This window comes from Callospermophilus lateralis, chromosome 1 (genome assembly GCF_048772815.1).
Source record: "Callospermophilus lateralis isolate mCalLat2 chromosome 1, mCalLat2.hap1, whole genome shotgun sequence".
NCBI lineage: Eukaryota > Metazoa > Chordata > Mammalia > Rodentia > Sciuridae > Callospermophilus > Callospermophilus lateralis.
The window spans coordinates 12,888,568-12,907,164 of NC_135305.1; the positions used below are offsets into that span (position 1 = coordinate 12,888,568).

General features: G+C 48.8%; 2 gene segments (V, D, J or C); both read right to left on the reverse strand.

Moving 5' to 3' along the window:
* Positions 1-6,543: 6,543 nt before the first annotated feature.
* LOC143379734 (T-cell receptor beta-1 chain C region-like) lies at positions 6,544-11,096 on the reverse strand. The segment is given in 5 exon segments: positions 6,544-6,766; positions 7,055-7,161; positions 7,304-7,321; positions 7,734-8,108; positions 10,728-11,096. Coding segments are annotated over 5 exon segments (732 nt in total).
* Positions 11,097-14,756: 3,660 nt separating this feature from the next.
* The window catches only part of LOC143379718 (T-cell receptor beta-1 chain C region-like), a 30,198-nt gene continuing 26,357 nt past the window's right edge, over positions 14,757-18,597 (reverse strand). Inside the window, 4 exon segments of the C gene segment in view lie at positions 14,757-14,929; positions 15,202-15,308; positions 15,451-15,468; positions 15,881-16,255. Coding sequence covers positions 14,909-14,929; positions 15,202-15,308; positions 15,451-15,468; positions 15,881-16,255 — 521 coding nt within the window.

Consider the following 18,597-nt stretch of genomic DNA (forward strand, 5'->3'; position numbering starts at 1 on the left):
CTTCTGACATGAGTGGAAGGAAGTGGGGGCAGGGTGCATGTGGAGGGAGGTGGCAGCGAGCTTGGGGAAAGGGGGGAGGAGGAAGTGCCTGAGTGATGTGGGACCCCAGGAACCCCAATGAGGTCAGAGCAGTTACTGCAGTTGCTCTCATTCTCCACTGTCTCCACGGTGCCCCCTGCAGCCTCTGACTTGGTGTGTGACCTCCAGCAGGTGTGAAAGATAGATCGGTGGGCTGGAACTGCAGGTGGAGCTGAGACACCCAATTCCCCCCAGAGACCCCTTTCTCTGCTCTCTGAAGTTCTAGTTCACTGCCAGGGTACTAGTCAGAGGTTCTGGCAGAAAAGTTGGTATGGGAAGGACTTGGGGGCAGGATGTGGAGAGTGTGGTTTTCATGATGCTCAGAAGGTGGGTGGCGGGAGGGACTTTCACAGGCACCCCAGATGTGGGACCTGGCTAATGTCAAACCACATCCTGTTGTGACTCCCTGAGATGGAGCTTGGGCAGGTGGCTGTTGTTACTTGGTGCTGATGTTACTCAGAGATAAACAGTGTAGCAGCTCTGGCTGGGCTGAGACACTCCTATCCCTTCCCCAATTGTCTGCACCAACCTAAAAAGCCCCGACCTGTATCTCTCCACTTCCTGACCTTTGAAGCAAGGCCAGTCTCCTTTTTCATATTGTTTTCTTCTCTCATTCATGGCTCTAGACCTCTTTCCTGGAGTAGGGCCAGGGAACCGGTGCCAGGGCTCCAGGTGCCTCTCATTAACTGTGGGGCTCTGGTATTAGCACTGTCCCTTTGAGACTCATGTCACAGATGTACATGACTTGGAGCTGGGAAGAGCTTTGGTTCTTTGAGACACTACCCTCTTTCTAGCTTGAAGACCGTAGCTTTGAATCAACAAATCTAAGATAGAGCTTGAAGACACTACAGATCACCTTACTCCATTTTCTTATTTCACAAAGAAGGAAATAGGGGGACCAGAAGCTAATTCTCTGTTTTGGCAGCTCCTGGACTTCAGACAAAGCTTAGGGAACACGGGTTTTCTATTGAGCTATGCTCTTGCTACTAATTTTAGGAATCAGTTTTAAGGAAGAAATGAAGCAAAATGAACATCTGAGATGCTGTGAGGATGGAGGGGTAAATATCACGGCTATAGAGTCAGAACCTGCAGAAGCCAGGCAAGCTGGAGAGATGAGCTGAAGAAATGTGATGAAAGTAAGCAAGTAGCCTCTGCACCCTTCCCCCACCAAAGAAAGAAACCAACAGCATGCACCCAGGAAGGAGAATGCGTGCCTCGCAGGCAGCACATGTGAACAAAACCCAGAATTCTGAGTCAAAAGTGAGCTCTGAGTCAATGGGGCCAGGAGGGTATGAAAAATTAAAAAGTTGTCCAAATGAAAACCAATATGTTGGATCTTGAGAATGAGGAGAGAAGGCTCCCTTTTACCCTGTGGGTCAGAAGAACCCACTTGGTGCTCAGTACTTTTTTGAACACTTCCCTTCCAGAAAGCTAGAAGGATAAAAGAAAAGTTAAATGTTTTCAGAAGACAGTGACAGGGCTATAGAGAGTATGAAGAGCTCAGAACTGTATATAAGAACAAAATGGAGGAAACTAGAATTGTCTAGGTTGAAAAACACCTTCAGGATAATGGTAATTATAACAATAGCTAATATTGTTGATGCTCTGCTAAGAGCTTTGCATGTCATGTGCATTAAATAAGATAAAACCATCATGTGAAGTTAAGGTTGGGATTGAGCTCATTTTATACAAAGGAAAGCTGAGTCCTGGGTGGTCACTTACCCAAGGTCACAAAGTTGGGAAGAGATGGATCTAAGGCTTGAACCCAGGTCTCTTTGGCTTCAATGTCCATATTCTTCATAGTCAAACTTTTAAAGCTCTGACAATTTTGTCCCTCATATATTTCTGGAGTTTTGACTAAAGGTGGGCACCCAAACTATCTTATGAAGGGCTTTCATAGGGGTATAATTATGACCAGAGAGAAGGAAAAGGTGAGATTTATGGATACTTAAAGAGGAAGAAATTCTTCATACAGCTGTGCTACCCAGACAAGAGTTCTCTGTCTGTGGATAGTTCAAGCCTAACTGGGGAGGAGGAGAGTCAGGATTCCATTATTATGTTTCTTTACTACCTGGAGTGTCTGCGATTCCAAGATCCAGGAAAATGCAGTCCCATCAGGGAGTGCTGGGGGCAAAGGATCAAGTTGTAACTGCCACTATGGCCCAGAGCCCCGGCGGGGACAGCCAGGGGTCTCTAGTGCAAAACCCACTTACTTCCATTAGACTTGGGTCTCATGAGGGTGCCGTAGGGACTAGGCCCACAAGAAGCTCTGGCCCAGTTTCCCCTCCAAGAGCACTCCTCAGGCTCTCATAGACCTCTGCCAAGAGCAGTTGCAGAACAAACTGATGGGACTTGGAAGAGTCACAGTTGTGGGCTCATTTCAGCTTGTTTTTGCTAATTTACAGATGCCACTTGCTGTTCTTTGGGACCCCCGTCTCCTCGGAGCCTTTTTAGCAGCCCAGGTGCAACAGAGGTAAAGATTATGGATGGAGATGGTAGAGAAATGCATGTCACTGGGACTTAGGGGAAGGGTGGGGGTGAGCCAAATGTACCTTGCTTGTTTCAGGACAGGACCAAGAATTGTCAGAATAAATCTTACGAAGAGACAGAAAGGTGGGGTATGTTGAGGACGTCAGGGGCTTCAGATCCATCAATAAACAGAGCAAAGCAAGAAAGGCTCTCAGATGTGAGCAGAGGTGGGAGACATAAGATAAGGACAGGAACAGGGAATGTTTTGCATTTGGGTCCCAGATGAGATGCGTAAAGTCTCAGATTATGGGATACCAGGGATTAGCAATCACCTTTCTGGAAAGCGCAGCAGTCTGCCACAGCAATGAGTGAACTCGAACCCAAACTGCTGTTCAGGCTGTGCCGCATTCTGCAGCGTGGGTCTTCCTACAGGTGGCTTTTTCCAGATGCATGGTGACAGTGACCCTGTGATTAAAGTTTGAGGACTCATCCGCAGGTCAGTGGCAAACTAAGAATTGGCTTGTGGGTTTTAGCCAATCCCCATAGGCCTTTCTGACACTCCAATGTGTCTAGGGATGCACACATTTCATTTTTATTTTCACACATGGTTTCAAGAAGACTCTAAGTGTAACCCTGCACTGCAGCTTCCGTCCCTAACCAGAGTGCCCTCAAGAAGCTCCTCCTACCTGACATTTGGGGCTGTGCATCACAGACTATCAGGGGCTCAGGTCCCACTGGCTTCTCCTCTCTGGGTCACTATAAAAGAGGGACATGGGGGGCTTGGGCAAAAGATGGAGGTGCTGGTATCCAGGGCCTGTTGTCCTTAGCTCAACTTATTCTAAAATCCTCTTCCTTTCTTCTTTCCCTCTTTCCCCCCAATCACTTCCTTAAAAGAAAACAAAGTCTTTGTCCCTTGGATGTCCCCAAGACACCAAGAACGTCCCTAACTCCACAATGAGCAGGGTAGTAGGAAGATCTCTATGGCTACTGTCCTGATAGGAAGATTCTTGAGAGGACAACATCTCATGCAGCCCCGCACCACAAGACTTCCCTTCCAGCTCCAGGAAGTTCCTATTATTACCTGACCACTTGGATTATTTCATCCCATTATTAGATGACCCTTTCCTTTCCTCACTGCCACTTAAATTCGTAAAGGTCACAAGTCAGTTCCTCTCTTGAAGGGCTAGCCATGGGGAGTTCAGCTGTGCCCCACGGGATAGTGGAGTGCTCCACCACTACCCCAGGGCACTTTTTAGAGGTGCTTTGTTTTGATTCTTTCTATAAGTAAGCATGCTTTCCCCCAACACTGGTGTCACCTGTGCAGTTTGCTGCTGCTCCTGTCCTACATTCTGCCCATACTTCCCTAATGACATGGAACTGTAATTAGCCCTGAGGTTAGAACCAGTGCACAGGCCTGGGTTGACGAATCTCTTTAGTGTCTCCACTGCAGGAATAACTCTGGACCCAAGAACTGTCTCAGAGCTTCTTGTGTCCTGGTTTTTTGAGGAAAGTCCTGGTTCCCTTCTGTCCCTACATCCCATCTGTTCAGTGACATCCTCACTCTCAGTAGTATCCCAATTGGTAAAATAAATGATATGATTATTCTATACATAACCCCTTGGTGTCACGTTTAACCTGAGGAAGAATGGAGAGGAGGCCTGGAATTGTTCCAGGAGAATATACTTAAATTCTAGATAAAGAGGTGGAGGCAGAAGAGACAACTTCCCAGGGCTGGGAGCCATGATGTTTGGGAGAGACAAGGAAAGGGATGACTTGGGGACTTTCCTGGGTCACTTGGGGTGTTGAGCAGGGACTAGATGGGGTTTTGACTCTCCCCATCTCTGTTACCCTGGACTGAGAGGGTGAAATGCAACTGGACTTTATCCTCTGGAGAAGATTCCTTCGTTGGTTCTTCACCTTGACCTGCTGGCAAACTCTGGGTTACCCGAGCAGCAACTCTGCCACACACTCCCACCTGCTAAGGCCTTTCCTTTCAGCATCCACAAGAGAACCACCACCAAACCCTCAGACCCCGTTCTCTTCTGTGAGGGGCTACCCTCCTTCACCTCTGCCCTAGTCTAGCACTACAGCTGCTCAGCCCCTCACAGCTCTGCTTGGGCAAACCCCTGTCCTTCTACACCCCAGACCCCGCAACACTCCATTTTCTCCAGAGCATTTGCTCCTCCCCTCTGCTGCTTAACTTTGCATCTAATCCCTGAAAGGAATCTCCACAATATGCAGCTTCCCCATCTCCCCTGCAGGGAGGATGCAGGAGGCATACTTTTGTGGAGGCTGGTTCAGGGCTAGAACCCATTACCTTTGCTGTTAAGCTGTTCTAGCTCCCACAGAAACAAATCAACACATAAACAGCAAAAGCAACAACCAGTCTAAAAAAGTACTACAGTTTGTGACATTGAAAGATAGTTTTGACTGATGGAAGTTACTAGAATGTAATTAGCTCCTTAGGCCAACCCTGGTGAAGGATCACCCTTTTGTGGCTTATGCAAGTTGCCTCCATGACACCCATCACCTCCACTTCTTAGAAACTGTCACAGATGTGTAGTGTCCCTGCAGAACCATGCCCACCCAGAACCTCAGAATGTGACCTTATTTGGAAATCTGTCTCTGCAGAAGTCATTGATTAAGCTCTCTAGATGAAGTCATTTGGGATTTAAGATGAGATTTAAATACAATGACTCATGTCTTCATAAGAGAAAGGAGAGGGGGATTTAGAAGCAGAGATACAGGAGAGAGCCCTGTAAGACAGACGGAGAGTGATGCTGACCGAAGCCTAGGAGAGGCTGGAGTCACCAGAAGAGAGAGAAGCAAGAAATCACCCTCCTGGGAGCTGTCAGGGAGCCCAACCCTGCTGATAACTTAATTTTGGATTTCCAGCTTCCAAATTGCAAAGAGAATAAATATATATTGTTCTAAACCAGCCTGTGACACTCTGTTATGATACTTTGTCATGTACTTTCTTTCTGCAGCCCTAGGAAACTAAACATTGAGGAATTAAGGCAACTCCAGTGTGTATCTGTGGGTGCTGCTCTCCCTGGAGTTTGGGGGCAGCTGCTCCAGAATCACCATGACACCAGGAACAAGTACACCACCCTGGTTGCTAATAGGGAAAAGCTTCCAGAACAGCTGTCTTCAGAAGAACATGCCACAATGTCACCCCTTACCAGTTATTTGATTTGTGAACTATAGTTTCTATACCTGTAAAATGGGGAGATCCACACTTGCTTCCAATACTTACATGGGGCCATTTACTATTCTATGCCTTCTCTATCTGATCACATGCATACACTCCATAGTACTGTGTTCTATCTTCATGCAAAGTTCACCCCTGTAAGGTAACTGTCTCCATCCTATAGGTGTGCCTAACACCAGTGCTTGGGGAAGTGAGATCTCCATCCATCAAGTGCAGGAGCAGATAGAAGGGCTACTGCATGCATATGGCCTCAGCCTCCTTGGTCCTTGCTTCTGGGCGATTACTCATCCCAGATTTCATAGAACAGCTTTATCAACTCCGTCTTCTCTAGGATTCCAGCCTAGATCTGCAGAGCAACACAAATCTTAAGTCCAAATCCTGAAACAAGATAAACTGGAGGTGTTAAAGACATACAGACAAAACCTAAAGGGGTAACGAAGGACATTTGATCTGGTCCGCTGGGCAGGGTTATACTTCACCATGATCTTGTGCTGGGCAGGGTTATACTTCACCATGATCTTCCTTCTCTGTCCTTGACTTGCTGGTTTTCCAGAGTCCAGCCACTGCCTTTCGGACTAATCTCCCACTGGGAACTAGGAAAGTCTGATACAGTCCACAACTTTTGGGGACCCTCATCATAATGTACAGGAGGAAAGAGTCTTAGTCAGAGGAGGCAAGATAGTCACTCTGCATGTCTTTGGACATGCCGTCTTTTGCAGGTCAGAATGGAGGTCAATGAAGGGCAGAATGCCAAAGAAATCCATGAGACACAACCAGGCCCCAAATACCATTTTTATTGGTAAAATTTGTTTCAGATTCAGGGCTACCAAGCTCAATCTTCCCAGAAGCAGAGAGAAGGATGAATATTCCAGTAGGAAGGTGATGAGAGGTGAACAGAGTAACTCTTTAGGTCCATAGGTTGGATTAGGAACAGGAGAATCAAGGTGAGGCTGGAGAACAGCTCAAGACACGTGATGAGACCTGGCCTCAGCAATTCTTCTTCTTCACCTGAGGAAGAGAGGACATTGTCAGGGCCCCAAGGGCCACAAAGCAGTGGGAGTGGAACAGAGCAGGCAGAAGCTGGGCCTGACTAGAGGAGGCCCTTGTTTCCTCCCATCCCCCAGTGGCATATTCTTAGTGAGTCTGCCTTTCCTCCTTGGTCTGCAGTCCCCTGCAGTCTCATTGGAATGACAGTGGATCAGGGCTGGAGCTGGCTCAGAAATCCCCTTACATCCCATGCATAATAATACTTCACCCCCTCCCTCCACCCATCTGCTCCCTCACCCCTCTCCTTACCATGGCCATCAGCACCAGAGTACTGACCAGCACAGCATACACAGTGGCCTTCCCCAACAGGATCTCATAGAGGATGGTGGCAGACAGCACCCCTTGCTGATAGGTCACTGTTGGGACAAAGACAGAGCAGGTAAGTCCCTGAGAGCACGTGGTCTGGCCTGCCCCATACCCCACTGTCCAAGAGTTCTCTGTGTCTTGGGTCCAGAGACAAGACCAGGGAGATGAACAGAAAGGAAGCAGCTCACTCACCTGAGGTGACACCACAGTCTGAAAGAAAAGAGGGGAGAAAGATGGGTGAGAGACCTCATCTCCTTAAGCAGGTTGGAACCAAGTCAGCCTCAAGCCTGGTCCTGGCCAGTCCTCTCTGAGCCCTGGGACCATCTTTCTTCTCCTGGGACAAGGTCACCCATCATTCTTGAGTCCTATAATGAGTGGCGGCACCCAGGGGACAGAGGGGGTACCCAGGTGCTGAGCTCCATGGAGAAAGGGGCCCCTAGCTCTTAGGCTATTGGGCAGAGGATGGGGAGGAGTCAGCCCTAGGTGCCCAGCTCCCCTTCCTGATGGCCTTTAGTCCTCTTCTCCACCCCCAGCCCTGCATCTGGACTTTCTGACTGTACCCCGTCTTTGTGCTCCCCTGGTGCGGCCCCATCTCCTCACAGCCTCCCCAGGCCCTGCTCACCTGCTCGGCCCCAGACCTCAGCACTGACATTCTGGGTGATGGGTTTGGCCCCCTCGGTCCACTCGTCTTCCTCTGAGAGCCCGTAGAACCGCACTTGGCAGCGGAAGTGGTTGCGAGGGTTGAGCCAGAAGGTGGCAGAGACCCTCAGGCGACTGCTCAGGAAGTATTTGGAGTCACTGGTGGCACTGGAGGGCTGAGGGTCCGTGCTGACCCCATTTTGCACCTCCTTTCCATTCACCCACCAGCTCAGCTCCACGTGGTCTGGGTAGAAGTCTGTGGCCAGGCACACGAGGGTGGCCTTTTTTTTCCTGTCGATCTCTGCTTCTGATGGCTCAAACACAGTGACCTTGGGTGGGGACACCTTCTTCAGGTCCTCTGGAAAGTGAAGTGGGGTTGGGAACAGGGCTGCTGTGAGATCACTGTGGCTCAGGTGGAGACTCTGTGTGTGCGTGTTTGACCCTCGAGATAATACAAAATTATGTTGTGGAGATACTGTTTGCTTTGGGGGTGCAGGGGGTCAGTGTTCCATTCCCCTTTGGTGTTCTCTCTCTTCCTTGCCTTTCCTTTGAATTCACCTGAAGAACAGGCACTGTTCACTAACTGTCTCCCTTAAATGGCCTTATGAAAGGGCACTTGCTAACATTTGGGGTTGTGTCCCTTCATTGACAATTATTTATTTCTCCTCCACAAATACAAGTTTGCTTGCTACTTCTCATCATTTTATATAGTAGCTATTAAAATGGAATCTTGGATAGAAATCAGAAATAACTGTAGCTGAATCCTAGAACTGATTTTTTTCCCATCAATGCAAACTCAGGGAAGTCTCTTTCATGTCCCTGTGTCATTTTTTTTTTTTTTCCTGCAGTTTCCTCTGCCTCCAAGTGACACCCAAGTTTCTATTACATTCTTTGCTTTTCCTTGATTCCTTTTTGTTTCTGAGCAGTTCTATTAAACTGAAGCAATATACTTCTTATGAGAACCCATAGTATTCTGGGCTCTGGAGAAAATTTATTTTGACCCTTCCTCACAGTTCTGTGGATATCACCTCCTTCCAGTGCCACCTCAGTTCTGCCGGCATACTTGCAATATAGGATTACATGCTTAGAAAGACCCAGTGCCTGATGCCACCATTTCCAAATTCTAAATATCTTTTTAATAGTAGCTCTGGCATTTTTAGTTTAAGCTAGGCCTGCAAAATTTGTAGCTGGTCCTATCTTCATATGGTCAACCGCCCTTCACCCTACCTCCTTCCTTGCTAGTTAGTTATGCTTTTAGGTCTAAACTGGCAGAGACTGGGGTAAAATGATAATATCCTCACTTCTATCTTTCATTCTGTTTCAAAGACTCTGGGGTCGCTAGTACTCACACTAAATATTATAGGTTAAACTGCCTAGAATGGGATCCTGCCAATTTCCAAGGGCAATATGGAGTGTACTTCTCTGACTTCACTCAGTCCCTATAATAAAATTAAAGTGCCTTAAGCCATGCGAGCTATTCCCTAGGATATTTACCAATACAGCTGGCAGAACAAACATAAGCAGACCCCCACTACCCCTCAAAGGTTGTCTCTATGACTCTACTGGCCTGTGTGAATGTAACAATTTGCCCTAGTGAGCTGCTGTTTGTATTCATTCTGCTATGGACTAGCCTCAGGCCATACTGTGAGCTTCCTCTTTGCTCTTCCCAGTCTACCTCTTGCACATACACAGCCCTCCACCCTGTTTCTATATTACGCAGAAATTGAAGCTCACATTTACCTTTTTCTTTTTACCTTTTTCTTCTCTTTTCAACTGACCCTAGTCTAAATAATTTCTAAATGACTAAAATGCCAGGGATTTGGACCCAGCTTCATCTGGCTCAAAGTCTATCTTTCTCTACCCCAGCTGGTCACAGGAATCTAGAATTTCCTCAGGGCACACTTTAGTGAAGCTGAACCAGCCCCATTGGATCCAGCTTAATGACAGTTGGTGCCTGGAGTTGTGCTTATCATACAATCTGGGTTAGTACAGCAAGACTGTGAGTTATTTCTCTGGCTTCAGGGTTCTCAGCAGGTGGTGTTGAAGGTCCCTTTCACCCCCAGAGCCTAAGATCTTCCAGGGAATTTTTGTCACCTCTCAGGCAAAATAACTGCATTTAAACCTGTGTTTGTGATAAATGAACAGAAAGTCTGAGCTGTTTTAACAATGATACCTAGAGTGAGTGACAGAGATTTCAGGCTAGTAGGGGTAGGATTTTCATCTAGGGAGTAAATACATCCCAGAAGCTGAGGTGCCTCCATTCCTGCCTGCACCTGTTTAATGAGCAGCTATGAGCAAGCATGGACACTGGGCCTCCACCGCTGCTTCAGGGGTCCCACACTTAGGAGGAAAGAGATGGAGGGGTTTTAATATAATTTTAAATCTATACTGCCGAGCCTCAGCTTGTTTTCTTGTTTTGATTCTTCTTTACCGACTCATGCTTATCTGTCTATGGTGTTGGCTTCCCTGTTCCACTCTTGTCTGGCAGCCTTTTTCTTCTCTTTTCAACTGACCCTAGTCTAAATAATCCCTGCCCCAACACCTGCCCGGAGCCCCGCTTTGGCGGGCACTACCCTCTTGGTTCATTCCTGCTGTTTCTGCGCATTCAATTCTTTTTGCTTCTTAGCAGACATATCTCCCTCTACCTAGTCCCCAACCAGGCTTGCCCTTCTCTTCTTCTCTAGTCTAGAGGTTCTCGGGAGGGGAGTCCTACTAAATCATCTCTGTCGCCCAGCCTGTCCCTAAACATCTCAGAAAAAGAGAGAAACTGCCCATGTCCTGTGTCCAGGTTCCTAGACCCTGAGCACCTCCCTACCCAACCTGTTCTTCACCAAGCTGCGGAGAAGCCGGGAGGTGAAGTTGCAAAGCTGACCCCGGATCGCTAACTCTCTGCGGGCCCACAGCTCCCCTCCACCCCGCACCCATCGGGGGACCACGGGGCTCAGATAGGAAGGTGGGGGACACGCGCGAATCTCACCTATGACCATAAGCCTGGTGCCGGGACCGAAGTACTGTTCGTAGGAGCACGGAGGCACAGCCCCGCGCGCAAACCCCAGCAGCGCCCTGAGCCACTTCCCACCCCAGGGTCCCAGCCCCGGGCTCCCAGCTCCGGACCGTTGGCTGGAGCGCAGTTCTGGGAAAAAGGTTCTGAGGAGCGGGAGCAGCCCCCGGACCACGCCCTCATCCATCCAGATCGGCTCCCGAGCTGCAGGTCCCCCGACACTCACCCAGTACGGTCAGCCGGCTGCCAGCCCCGAAAGTCAGGGTACCGGCTCCAGAGCACAGCCCGGGGGCTCCCCACAAAAACTGGACCCGAGTGACCAGCTCCCTCCACCGTCCCCGCCCGCTGCCGCTCACCTAGCACCAGCAGCCGCGTGCCTGGTCCGAAGTACTGGGTCCCTTGGTTCACGGCCTCCGAGCCCGGCACAAAAACCCAAAAACCCGTGCCACAGTTCCACCCTGTGCCCGGCGGCAGCCCCGCTCACCTAGCACCGACAGCCGGGTTCCGGCACCGAAGTACTGAGCGTTTTGGCTCACAGCCTCCCAGAGCGGCACAAAAACTGGCGGCACTCCGGCGTCCCCCGGGGGCCCCCACTCCCACACCCCAGTTCCCCGTGTGCCCCCGCTTACCTAGCACCGTCAGCCGAGTCCCTGGGCCAAAATACTGAGTATCTGAGCTCACAGCCTCCAGGCCCAGGACAAAAACCCGCCCGGCCTGCTCCTGCTGTTCCAGCCCCAGCCCAGGTCCCTACCCACCCTGAGCGCTCCAGCGCTCCCCCAGAACCCGGACCAGGGGGGGCTCTCAGCGCAGCCTCACAGGGAGCCCACCAGCTACCCATCTCTCTCCATCCCACCCCACCATATCGTCCAGCTTCCTCCTTACCCAGTACGGTGAGCTTGGCGCTTTCCCCAAAGAACCACTGTGAGCGAACTGTGTTCCCACAGCCTTGGGATCCCGTCACAAACCCCCGCTTTCCCCGCTGAAGGGCACTCGATGGTCCGGAGACCACTCCCCTAAGTTGGCCAGGGTTCAGGGGCATCCAGGCTGATCAGCCACTCCTCCTGGAAGCTGCCTGCCTTACCTAGCACAGTGAGCCGGGTCCCTGATCCAAAGAACTGCTCGGCATAGGAGCACAGTGGCGAGGAGCTGTCAAGAATTCCTGCTCCTTGCCTTCCTCACTAAGGCCAGGAGAAGGGGGAAAGGCTCGCCCTCCCTCTCCTGGGTTTTCCACTTCCCACCTCTAGACTTAATTGGACAAAGTAAAGGATATTGCAGAGGTCACCCCCAATTTGTAGATGAGAATTCACTTGGTTTGGGGATGATACAGTGAAGGTGAAATCTGATGGGGTGTTGGTAGTGTTGGGTAGCCTGGAGGGTTTCAGACTAAACCCTGCCTCTTACTGATTATATAACCTGTAACCTCTCTGACCTCAGTTTCTTCATCTGAAAGATGGGATAATATCTTTTCTACAAGGTTTTTATGAGTTTTAATTATATTTGATGCAGTCACAAGTACTTTGCCAAGGGCAAGTTTTATGAAAAATGCTGAATAGCAACCCTACTTAGTTGCCTTGCCCTTCTCATTTAAGGAAAGCTGTGAGCAGGGAGATACACAGGTATTCACTCAGTCTTGGACCCTGCTAGACAACAGTAGGGACCAGCAGCACAGACCTCTGCCCATCTGGTAGCTGCTTTCCCCTGGCTAGAGGGTATATTTTCTGGGTCAGGGCTTTTTGTAAAAACATCTCCTCTACTTGAATCATTGTGCTCCCCCCACTCCCCACAATGTTATATTATGATACAAAAATGTTTCTTCCCCATTGGTGCCCCTCCCCCAGCCACTGGGCAGAGGCAGAAGGTGCAGGTGGCAGAGGTTAGTCTGAGTGGGTCTAGGCAAACACAAACCCAAGGTAATCTAAATGGGGGAGGGGCTTGTGGCTGGTTATTGTGCTAGTGGTGGTGTGGTAAGGAGGGCAAAGAGCCCCTCCCTGGAACATGCGCCATTCTGAGGAGACCATCTATGTCATTGGGTCTCCCTTCTGGGGCTCACTGTGCCCACCTGCTCAAACTGGCATTTATAGTGAAGTAGATGAGAGTGGGGGAAGGGAGGACAGCTTTAACAGAGCAATTCATGATGCAGGTGATGGCAACTTGAGGCACAAGGACAAACAACTCAGAAACCGCAATAATTCCTATTGCTTCCTGGACAAAGTCCACACTCCTTATTTTTTCCACAGGTATTTAGTGAGCATCTATTCTGCATCAGGTCGCATACTATTTGCAACGGTAAGAGTAATTTTGATTACTCCTACCTTTGAGCCTTTCAGCTAAATTGATAGACCTAATATGTTTGGGCTTTTGTTCATACCTCTAACTTGGTATTACCACTCTCTAATGGACGGCTGAGCCCGATTCTTCCTTTGAAGAGTTTACCACCTCTTCAGACTCTTCCCTGATTATCCCAGCCCAAGTTAATTGCCAGTCTCTGCATGTTAGTGGACAGCTCAATTGCTGTTTCAACGCATGGTCTTGTATTCCAGGTCTTTGTAGTCGTGACTTAGCTCCTTTATGAACTGGGGGACTATAATTGGGATACCTTTATTTTCTTGGAGGTCAAAAGCAAATCACTGCAATGACATGTATTCAATGAGTAGGTGTGTAAATACATTCATATGGATACATATGTGTACGTATATGCACAGATATCTTTTGAAAACATGCATGTGTTGCATTAGAGAGAAACAGCTGTGTGGTGTAGGGAGATGGCTATGTCAGAAAGGACTGGTGATGATACTCCTGAATTGGGTCACTTTGGGTTCACTGTTTATTCACTGACTTATTCAGATTCCTATCTGGGGTCTACACTGAACCAAGGCATCAGGCCATATTCCAGGGTACTGTCATAAAACAAAAGAACCTCCTAGTCAAATGGGGGTATCAGACAAGAGGTCGTTTCCATTAAGTGTGTTGAGTCAGGAAGGGGGAGGCATCCTCTGCATCAGGCACTGGGATGGTGTAGTTCATTCAGTCTCAGGGGAGTAAAGGGGAAAGACAGGGCGATGAAGGGCCAGAGAGACTTGTGGGAAGGAAAGAGATCGAAGTCAGATCCTGAAGGCCAAGTAGAAGTCATGAGAGAGAAAGAGTGCTGTCATTCCAGCCAGGATGGATAGGAGTATCCTGTACCCAGTGACCTGAGCAAGAGGCTTAGGGGTCCAGACATAGGAAGATGGGTGGGTAAGCACGGAATAATGAGATAGAGTTTATACTCTCATCTGTATGCCACCTAAAAGACTTCGACTACATCATCGCAGTGACCAGGAGACAACGGAGAGCTTCCCAGAGGTCTCTAGACCTAGAAGTAGGGCTGATTTTTGGTTTTAGAGAACTTTATTTTCTATCCTTATAGGCAATCATTTTCACACCAATATAAGTAACTAAAGGGAAATTCATCAACAGATAACTTAAACTGTAAGACACATCTTCCACTGAAAATAAGTTTCCAAGTCAGTGCATTCTCTTATTTTCAGCTGAGAAACCTACGTGGTGAACTAATGGAGAACCAGTGTAATCTAGGAAGTGTCTGGAAGGACATTGGGTGACATATAGGGAACCAAGCCTTGTCAACAAGGATTATATGACCAGTTGACAGATGGACACATTTGTGTGGGTCTGCTGTTTCTTGGAGCACATTTGTTCAGGAAAGGAGAGAAAATTGCTGTACTCAGCCTCTCCATAGACTATTCTGGGTATAACGTCTTCAACTCCCATTACCACCTTTTCACATTTAATTAATCTCTCCTGTCAATCACAGGTGGGTCCCTGACTTTTCTGACTGGAGGGTTCTGCCTTTTCTTGAATGCCTGCTGTTTCTATCCTGACTAAACGGGAAGAGCCATGGGGAATTCTGAGATAGAAAAAAAAGCAGAAATATCACATTAGGCCAGAACAGGACATTTTATTTGTTTGATCATCTAAGCATTCTAGGATTCCTTTGGGTTAGGGAAATTTAAGCAAAAATGATCAAGTGAGGATGCCTATAGGGGATAGATATTGGGGTGAGGAGAAGTATAACATCCCTTCAGAAGCATTGGCAAAAGGAGAATCCATGCAGTGCCATATTGGGTTGAAAATTCCTGGCTGCACCTCCAGAGATAGCTTCAGGAATCCTTTCTCTTGACCTGCAGCAGGGGAGGTGGGGATTAAGAAGAAGTAGACCATTGATCAAACAAACAGTAAGTTTCCTCACAATCCCACTGGTTGTTTGGGGGACCACAGATTTTTCTTTCTATTAGGACTCTGGAGTCTCAGGTTGTCTTTTGATGCATATGAGTAAAGCTCCTTCCTTCCCTACCACCCGTAAATGATCCTGAGGGTCTCTATATCTGTGCTTCCGAGTTTGGGTTGTGAGATTTCCTGTAACATGCCTGCCCCATCAAACCCTCCTCCTTACCATGGCCATCAGCACCAGGGTGCTGACCAGCACAGCATACACAGTGGCCTTCCCCAGCAGGATCTCATAGAGGATGGTGGCAGACAGCACCCCTTGCTGATAGGTCACTGTTGAGGCAAAGACAGAGCAGGTAAGTCCCTGAGAGCACGTGGTCTGGCCTGCCCCATACCCCACTGTCCAAGAGTTCTCTGTGTCTTGGGTCCAGAGACAAGACCAGGGAGATGAACAGAAAGGAAGCAGCTCACTCACCTGAGGTGACACCACAGTCTGAAAGAAAAGAGGGGAGAAAGATGGGTGAGAGACCTCATCTCCTTAAGCAGGTTGGAACCAAGTCAGCCTCAAGCCTGGTCCTGGCCAGTCCTCTCTGAGCCCTGGGACCATCTTTCTTCTCCTGGGACAAGGTCACCCATCATTCTTGAGTCCTATAATGAGTGGCAGCACCCAGGGGACAGAGGGGGTACCCAGGTGCTGAGCTCCATGGAGAAAGGGGCCCCTAGCTCTTAGGCTATTGGGCAGAGGATGGGGAGGAGTCAGCCCTAGGTGCCCAGCTCCCCTTCCTGATGGCCTTTAGTCCTCTTCTCCACCCCCAGCCCTGCATCTGAACTTTCTGACTGTACCCCGTCTTTGTGCTCCCCTGGTGCGGCCCCATCTCCTCACAGCCTCCCCAGGCCCTGCTCACCTGCTCGGCCCCAGACCTCAGCACTGACATCCTGGGTGATGGGTTTGGCCCCCTCGGTCCACTCGTCTTCCTCTGACAGCCCGTGGAACCGCACTTGGCAGCGGAAGTGGTTGCGAGGGTTGAGCCAGAAGGTGGCAGAGACCCTCAGGCGACTGCTCAGGAAGTATTTGGAGTCACTGGTGGCACTGGAGGGCTGAGGGTCCGTGCTGACCCCATTTTGCACCTCCTTTCCGTTCACCCACCAGCTCAGCTCCACGTGGTCTGGGTAGAAGTCTGTGGCCAGGCACACGAGGGTGGCCTTTTTTTTCCTGTCGATCTCTGCTTCTGATGGCTCAAACACAGTGACCTTGGGTGGGGACACCTTCTTCAGGTCCTCTGGAAAGTGAAGTGGGGTTGGGAACAGGGCTGCTGTGAGATCACTGTGGGTCAGGTGGCGACTCTGTGTGTGCGTGTTTGACCCTCGAGATAATACAAAATTATGTTGTGGTCGATACTGTTTGCTTGGGGTCACTGTCCCCGTCTCTGTCGCTCTCCTTCTATCCTTATCTCATGTATAGGTACTGCTTACTGCACACCCCCATCTCCCTAAGGATGTGATTTTTTTTTTTTTTTGCTTTTGTTATTTCTCTTACTCTGGGACTTTTTTGCTGATCTTTCAAAAAAACTTATCAGTCTATTTTTTTCCTAGTTCAGTATCATGCTCAGAACATGGATAATGATTCTCAGACTCAGAAGCAGTCAGTGTACCATTTAGTGAGCCTGGATTTTGAGGCAGAAAATTCCCATCAGCAGCATGATGGTAGGAATCAAATTTATTTTTTCCTAATTATCATTTTTCTTTTTTTTAAAGTGTGGTATTAGTTTGTTTCAACAATACCACAGATTGGAATCAGCCTTTCTTGCCCAGAAGACACACTTTCCTCATTGCGTTTATTTTTCAAGCGGGTGTGGTGGCTTGCCCAGAATGCCTATACTTCTATGAAAGACCTTGTGCATTATGAAAATTAGTCAAAGCCTGATTGCTGTTATAAAGAAATCACCAGGTCCGTCGGCCATTTCAGCAAAAGGCTCACACTGGAAATCTCTGGGTACTTTCACACGCTTGGCAGATGACAGGGAAGAATTTCTGGAATCATTGGAAGGCATTACCTCATGTGATGCCTCATGAGGAATGGAAGGGACCATATCCACTGTGCATGCACCTGCTCTTTTGCCAGAGTTTGCTGCCCTGTTTGGCTCTGCTCTGACCATAGTACATAAATGTGCCATGCCAAGTTGATTCCGCTCTGTCTAAATTTGAGAAATGTTTGGGAAATTTGAGGCACAGGTTTGGAAAAAGACAAACACTATGATGATGCGGGGATGAAAATTAACACAAATGCAAGTTGTCAAATAAGTTGAATCCTTTATAAAGGATTTTTACCCATTTTACATCTCTTAGGGAGCTAGAGATGATTTAAGTCATCTTTCAAATGGAATGAACCATCATACCCTATGCTGGGACCCATTCCCTTAAACCCAGGACTTGGAATTCAGTGATTAGCACTTTCAGTTAAATTTTTTTGGCTTGAGTCCCTACCTGCAGGGCACTGTCTTCCCAGGGACCCATTCTGGCATGACCTGGTATCCCATTATTTCAGTACTGTCTGTTTCCAGCCCATTCCCCTCACCCATCTGCCTCTTTCAAAGCATGGCAATGGCTCTGTTAGGGTTTCAGGATGGCCCTTTACCCCAACATCCGAGTGAAAATGTTGAGATCTGAGAAAATAGGGTCTCCAAACTGGTTTTTTTTTTTTTTTTTTTTTTGCCTTTATACTTAACCTGTTGCTGAGATGGGGTAAGTTTCCTGTTGTAACGGTCTATTGAGACTTCTCTCCCTGATACCCACCAAGCACAGCACACCCCAGAGACTCCCTGCTGCTCCTGCAGTGCCATGATATGGACTATGTCCCCAGGCCTCAGGAGCAGCCCTTAAACCACGCTGGCCTCACCAGCTTGGGCCCTACTGCCTCCAGGGCAATTCAACCACCCCAGAGAGATGAACGTGGCTCTTCTGAGAGTGGCAGTGGCAGACAGGAGGAGAGTCAAGCAAGCCCACAGGTCTGTGCTGGAGGTTTATGTTGGGAAGGAGTTTAACGTAGGTGATAGAGCTAAGTAACCAAAATGGGGTCAACAATGCAGAAATGGAGAAAGGAGAGGAAGGAAAGAATGGAGATGTGCAGTTAAAAAAGAGAAAACAAAGCAACACACCTAGTAGGGAGGTAGAGGTAAGGGAAGTCCCAGAGAGCAAACAGAAAGAGAGCAAACAGAAAGCCCGAAGGTGAAGGAAGAGGCTCTCAGGCTGGAAGCTGCGGCAGACACAGAACAGCAAGCGACTGGGTCCTGGGAAGGTAGGAGAGGGCACCTGGCTGCAGGTGGGAAGGGGCAGCTCTGATAGCTAAGCTTAAGTCCAACACCCTTCCCAGATCACTGTGGTCAAAACAAGCACCCCTAGACAGAAATGGAGCCCCCATACCTGCCACAGTGAGCCTGGTACCAGTCCCAAAGAAGAGAGGTGAAGTATTGGAGCACAGCTACAAGTGGCTGGGTAAAATCCTGTTGGGGGTTCCAGCCAGAGGCAAGCCTTTGCTCCCCAGAACAGAGGGCTGGCCGCCTTTCTCTGCCTGCACTCAGGGCAGAAGTCCATTAGGAAGAAGGCCTAAGCATACTATGCAGTG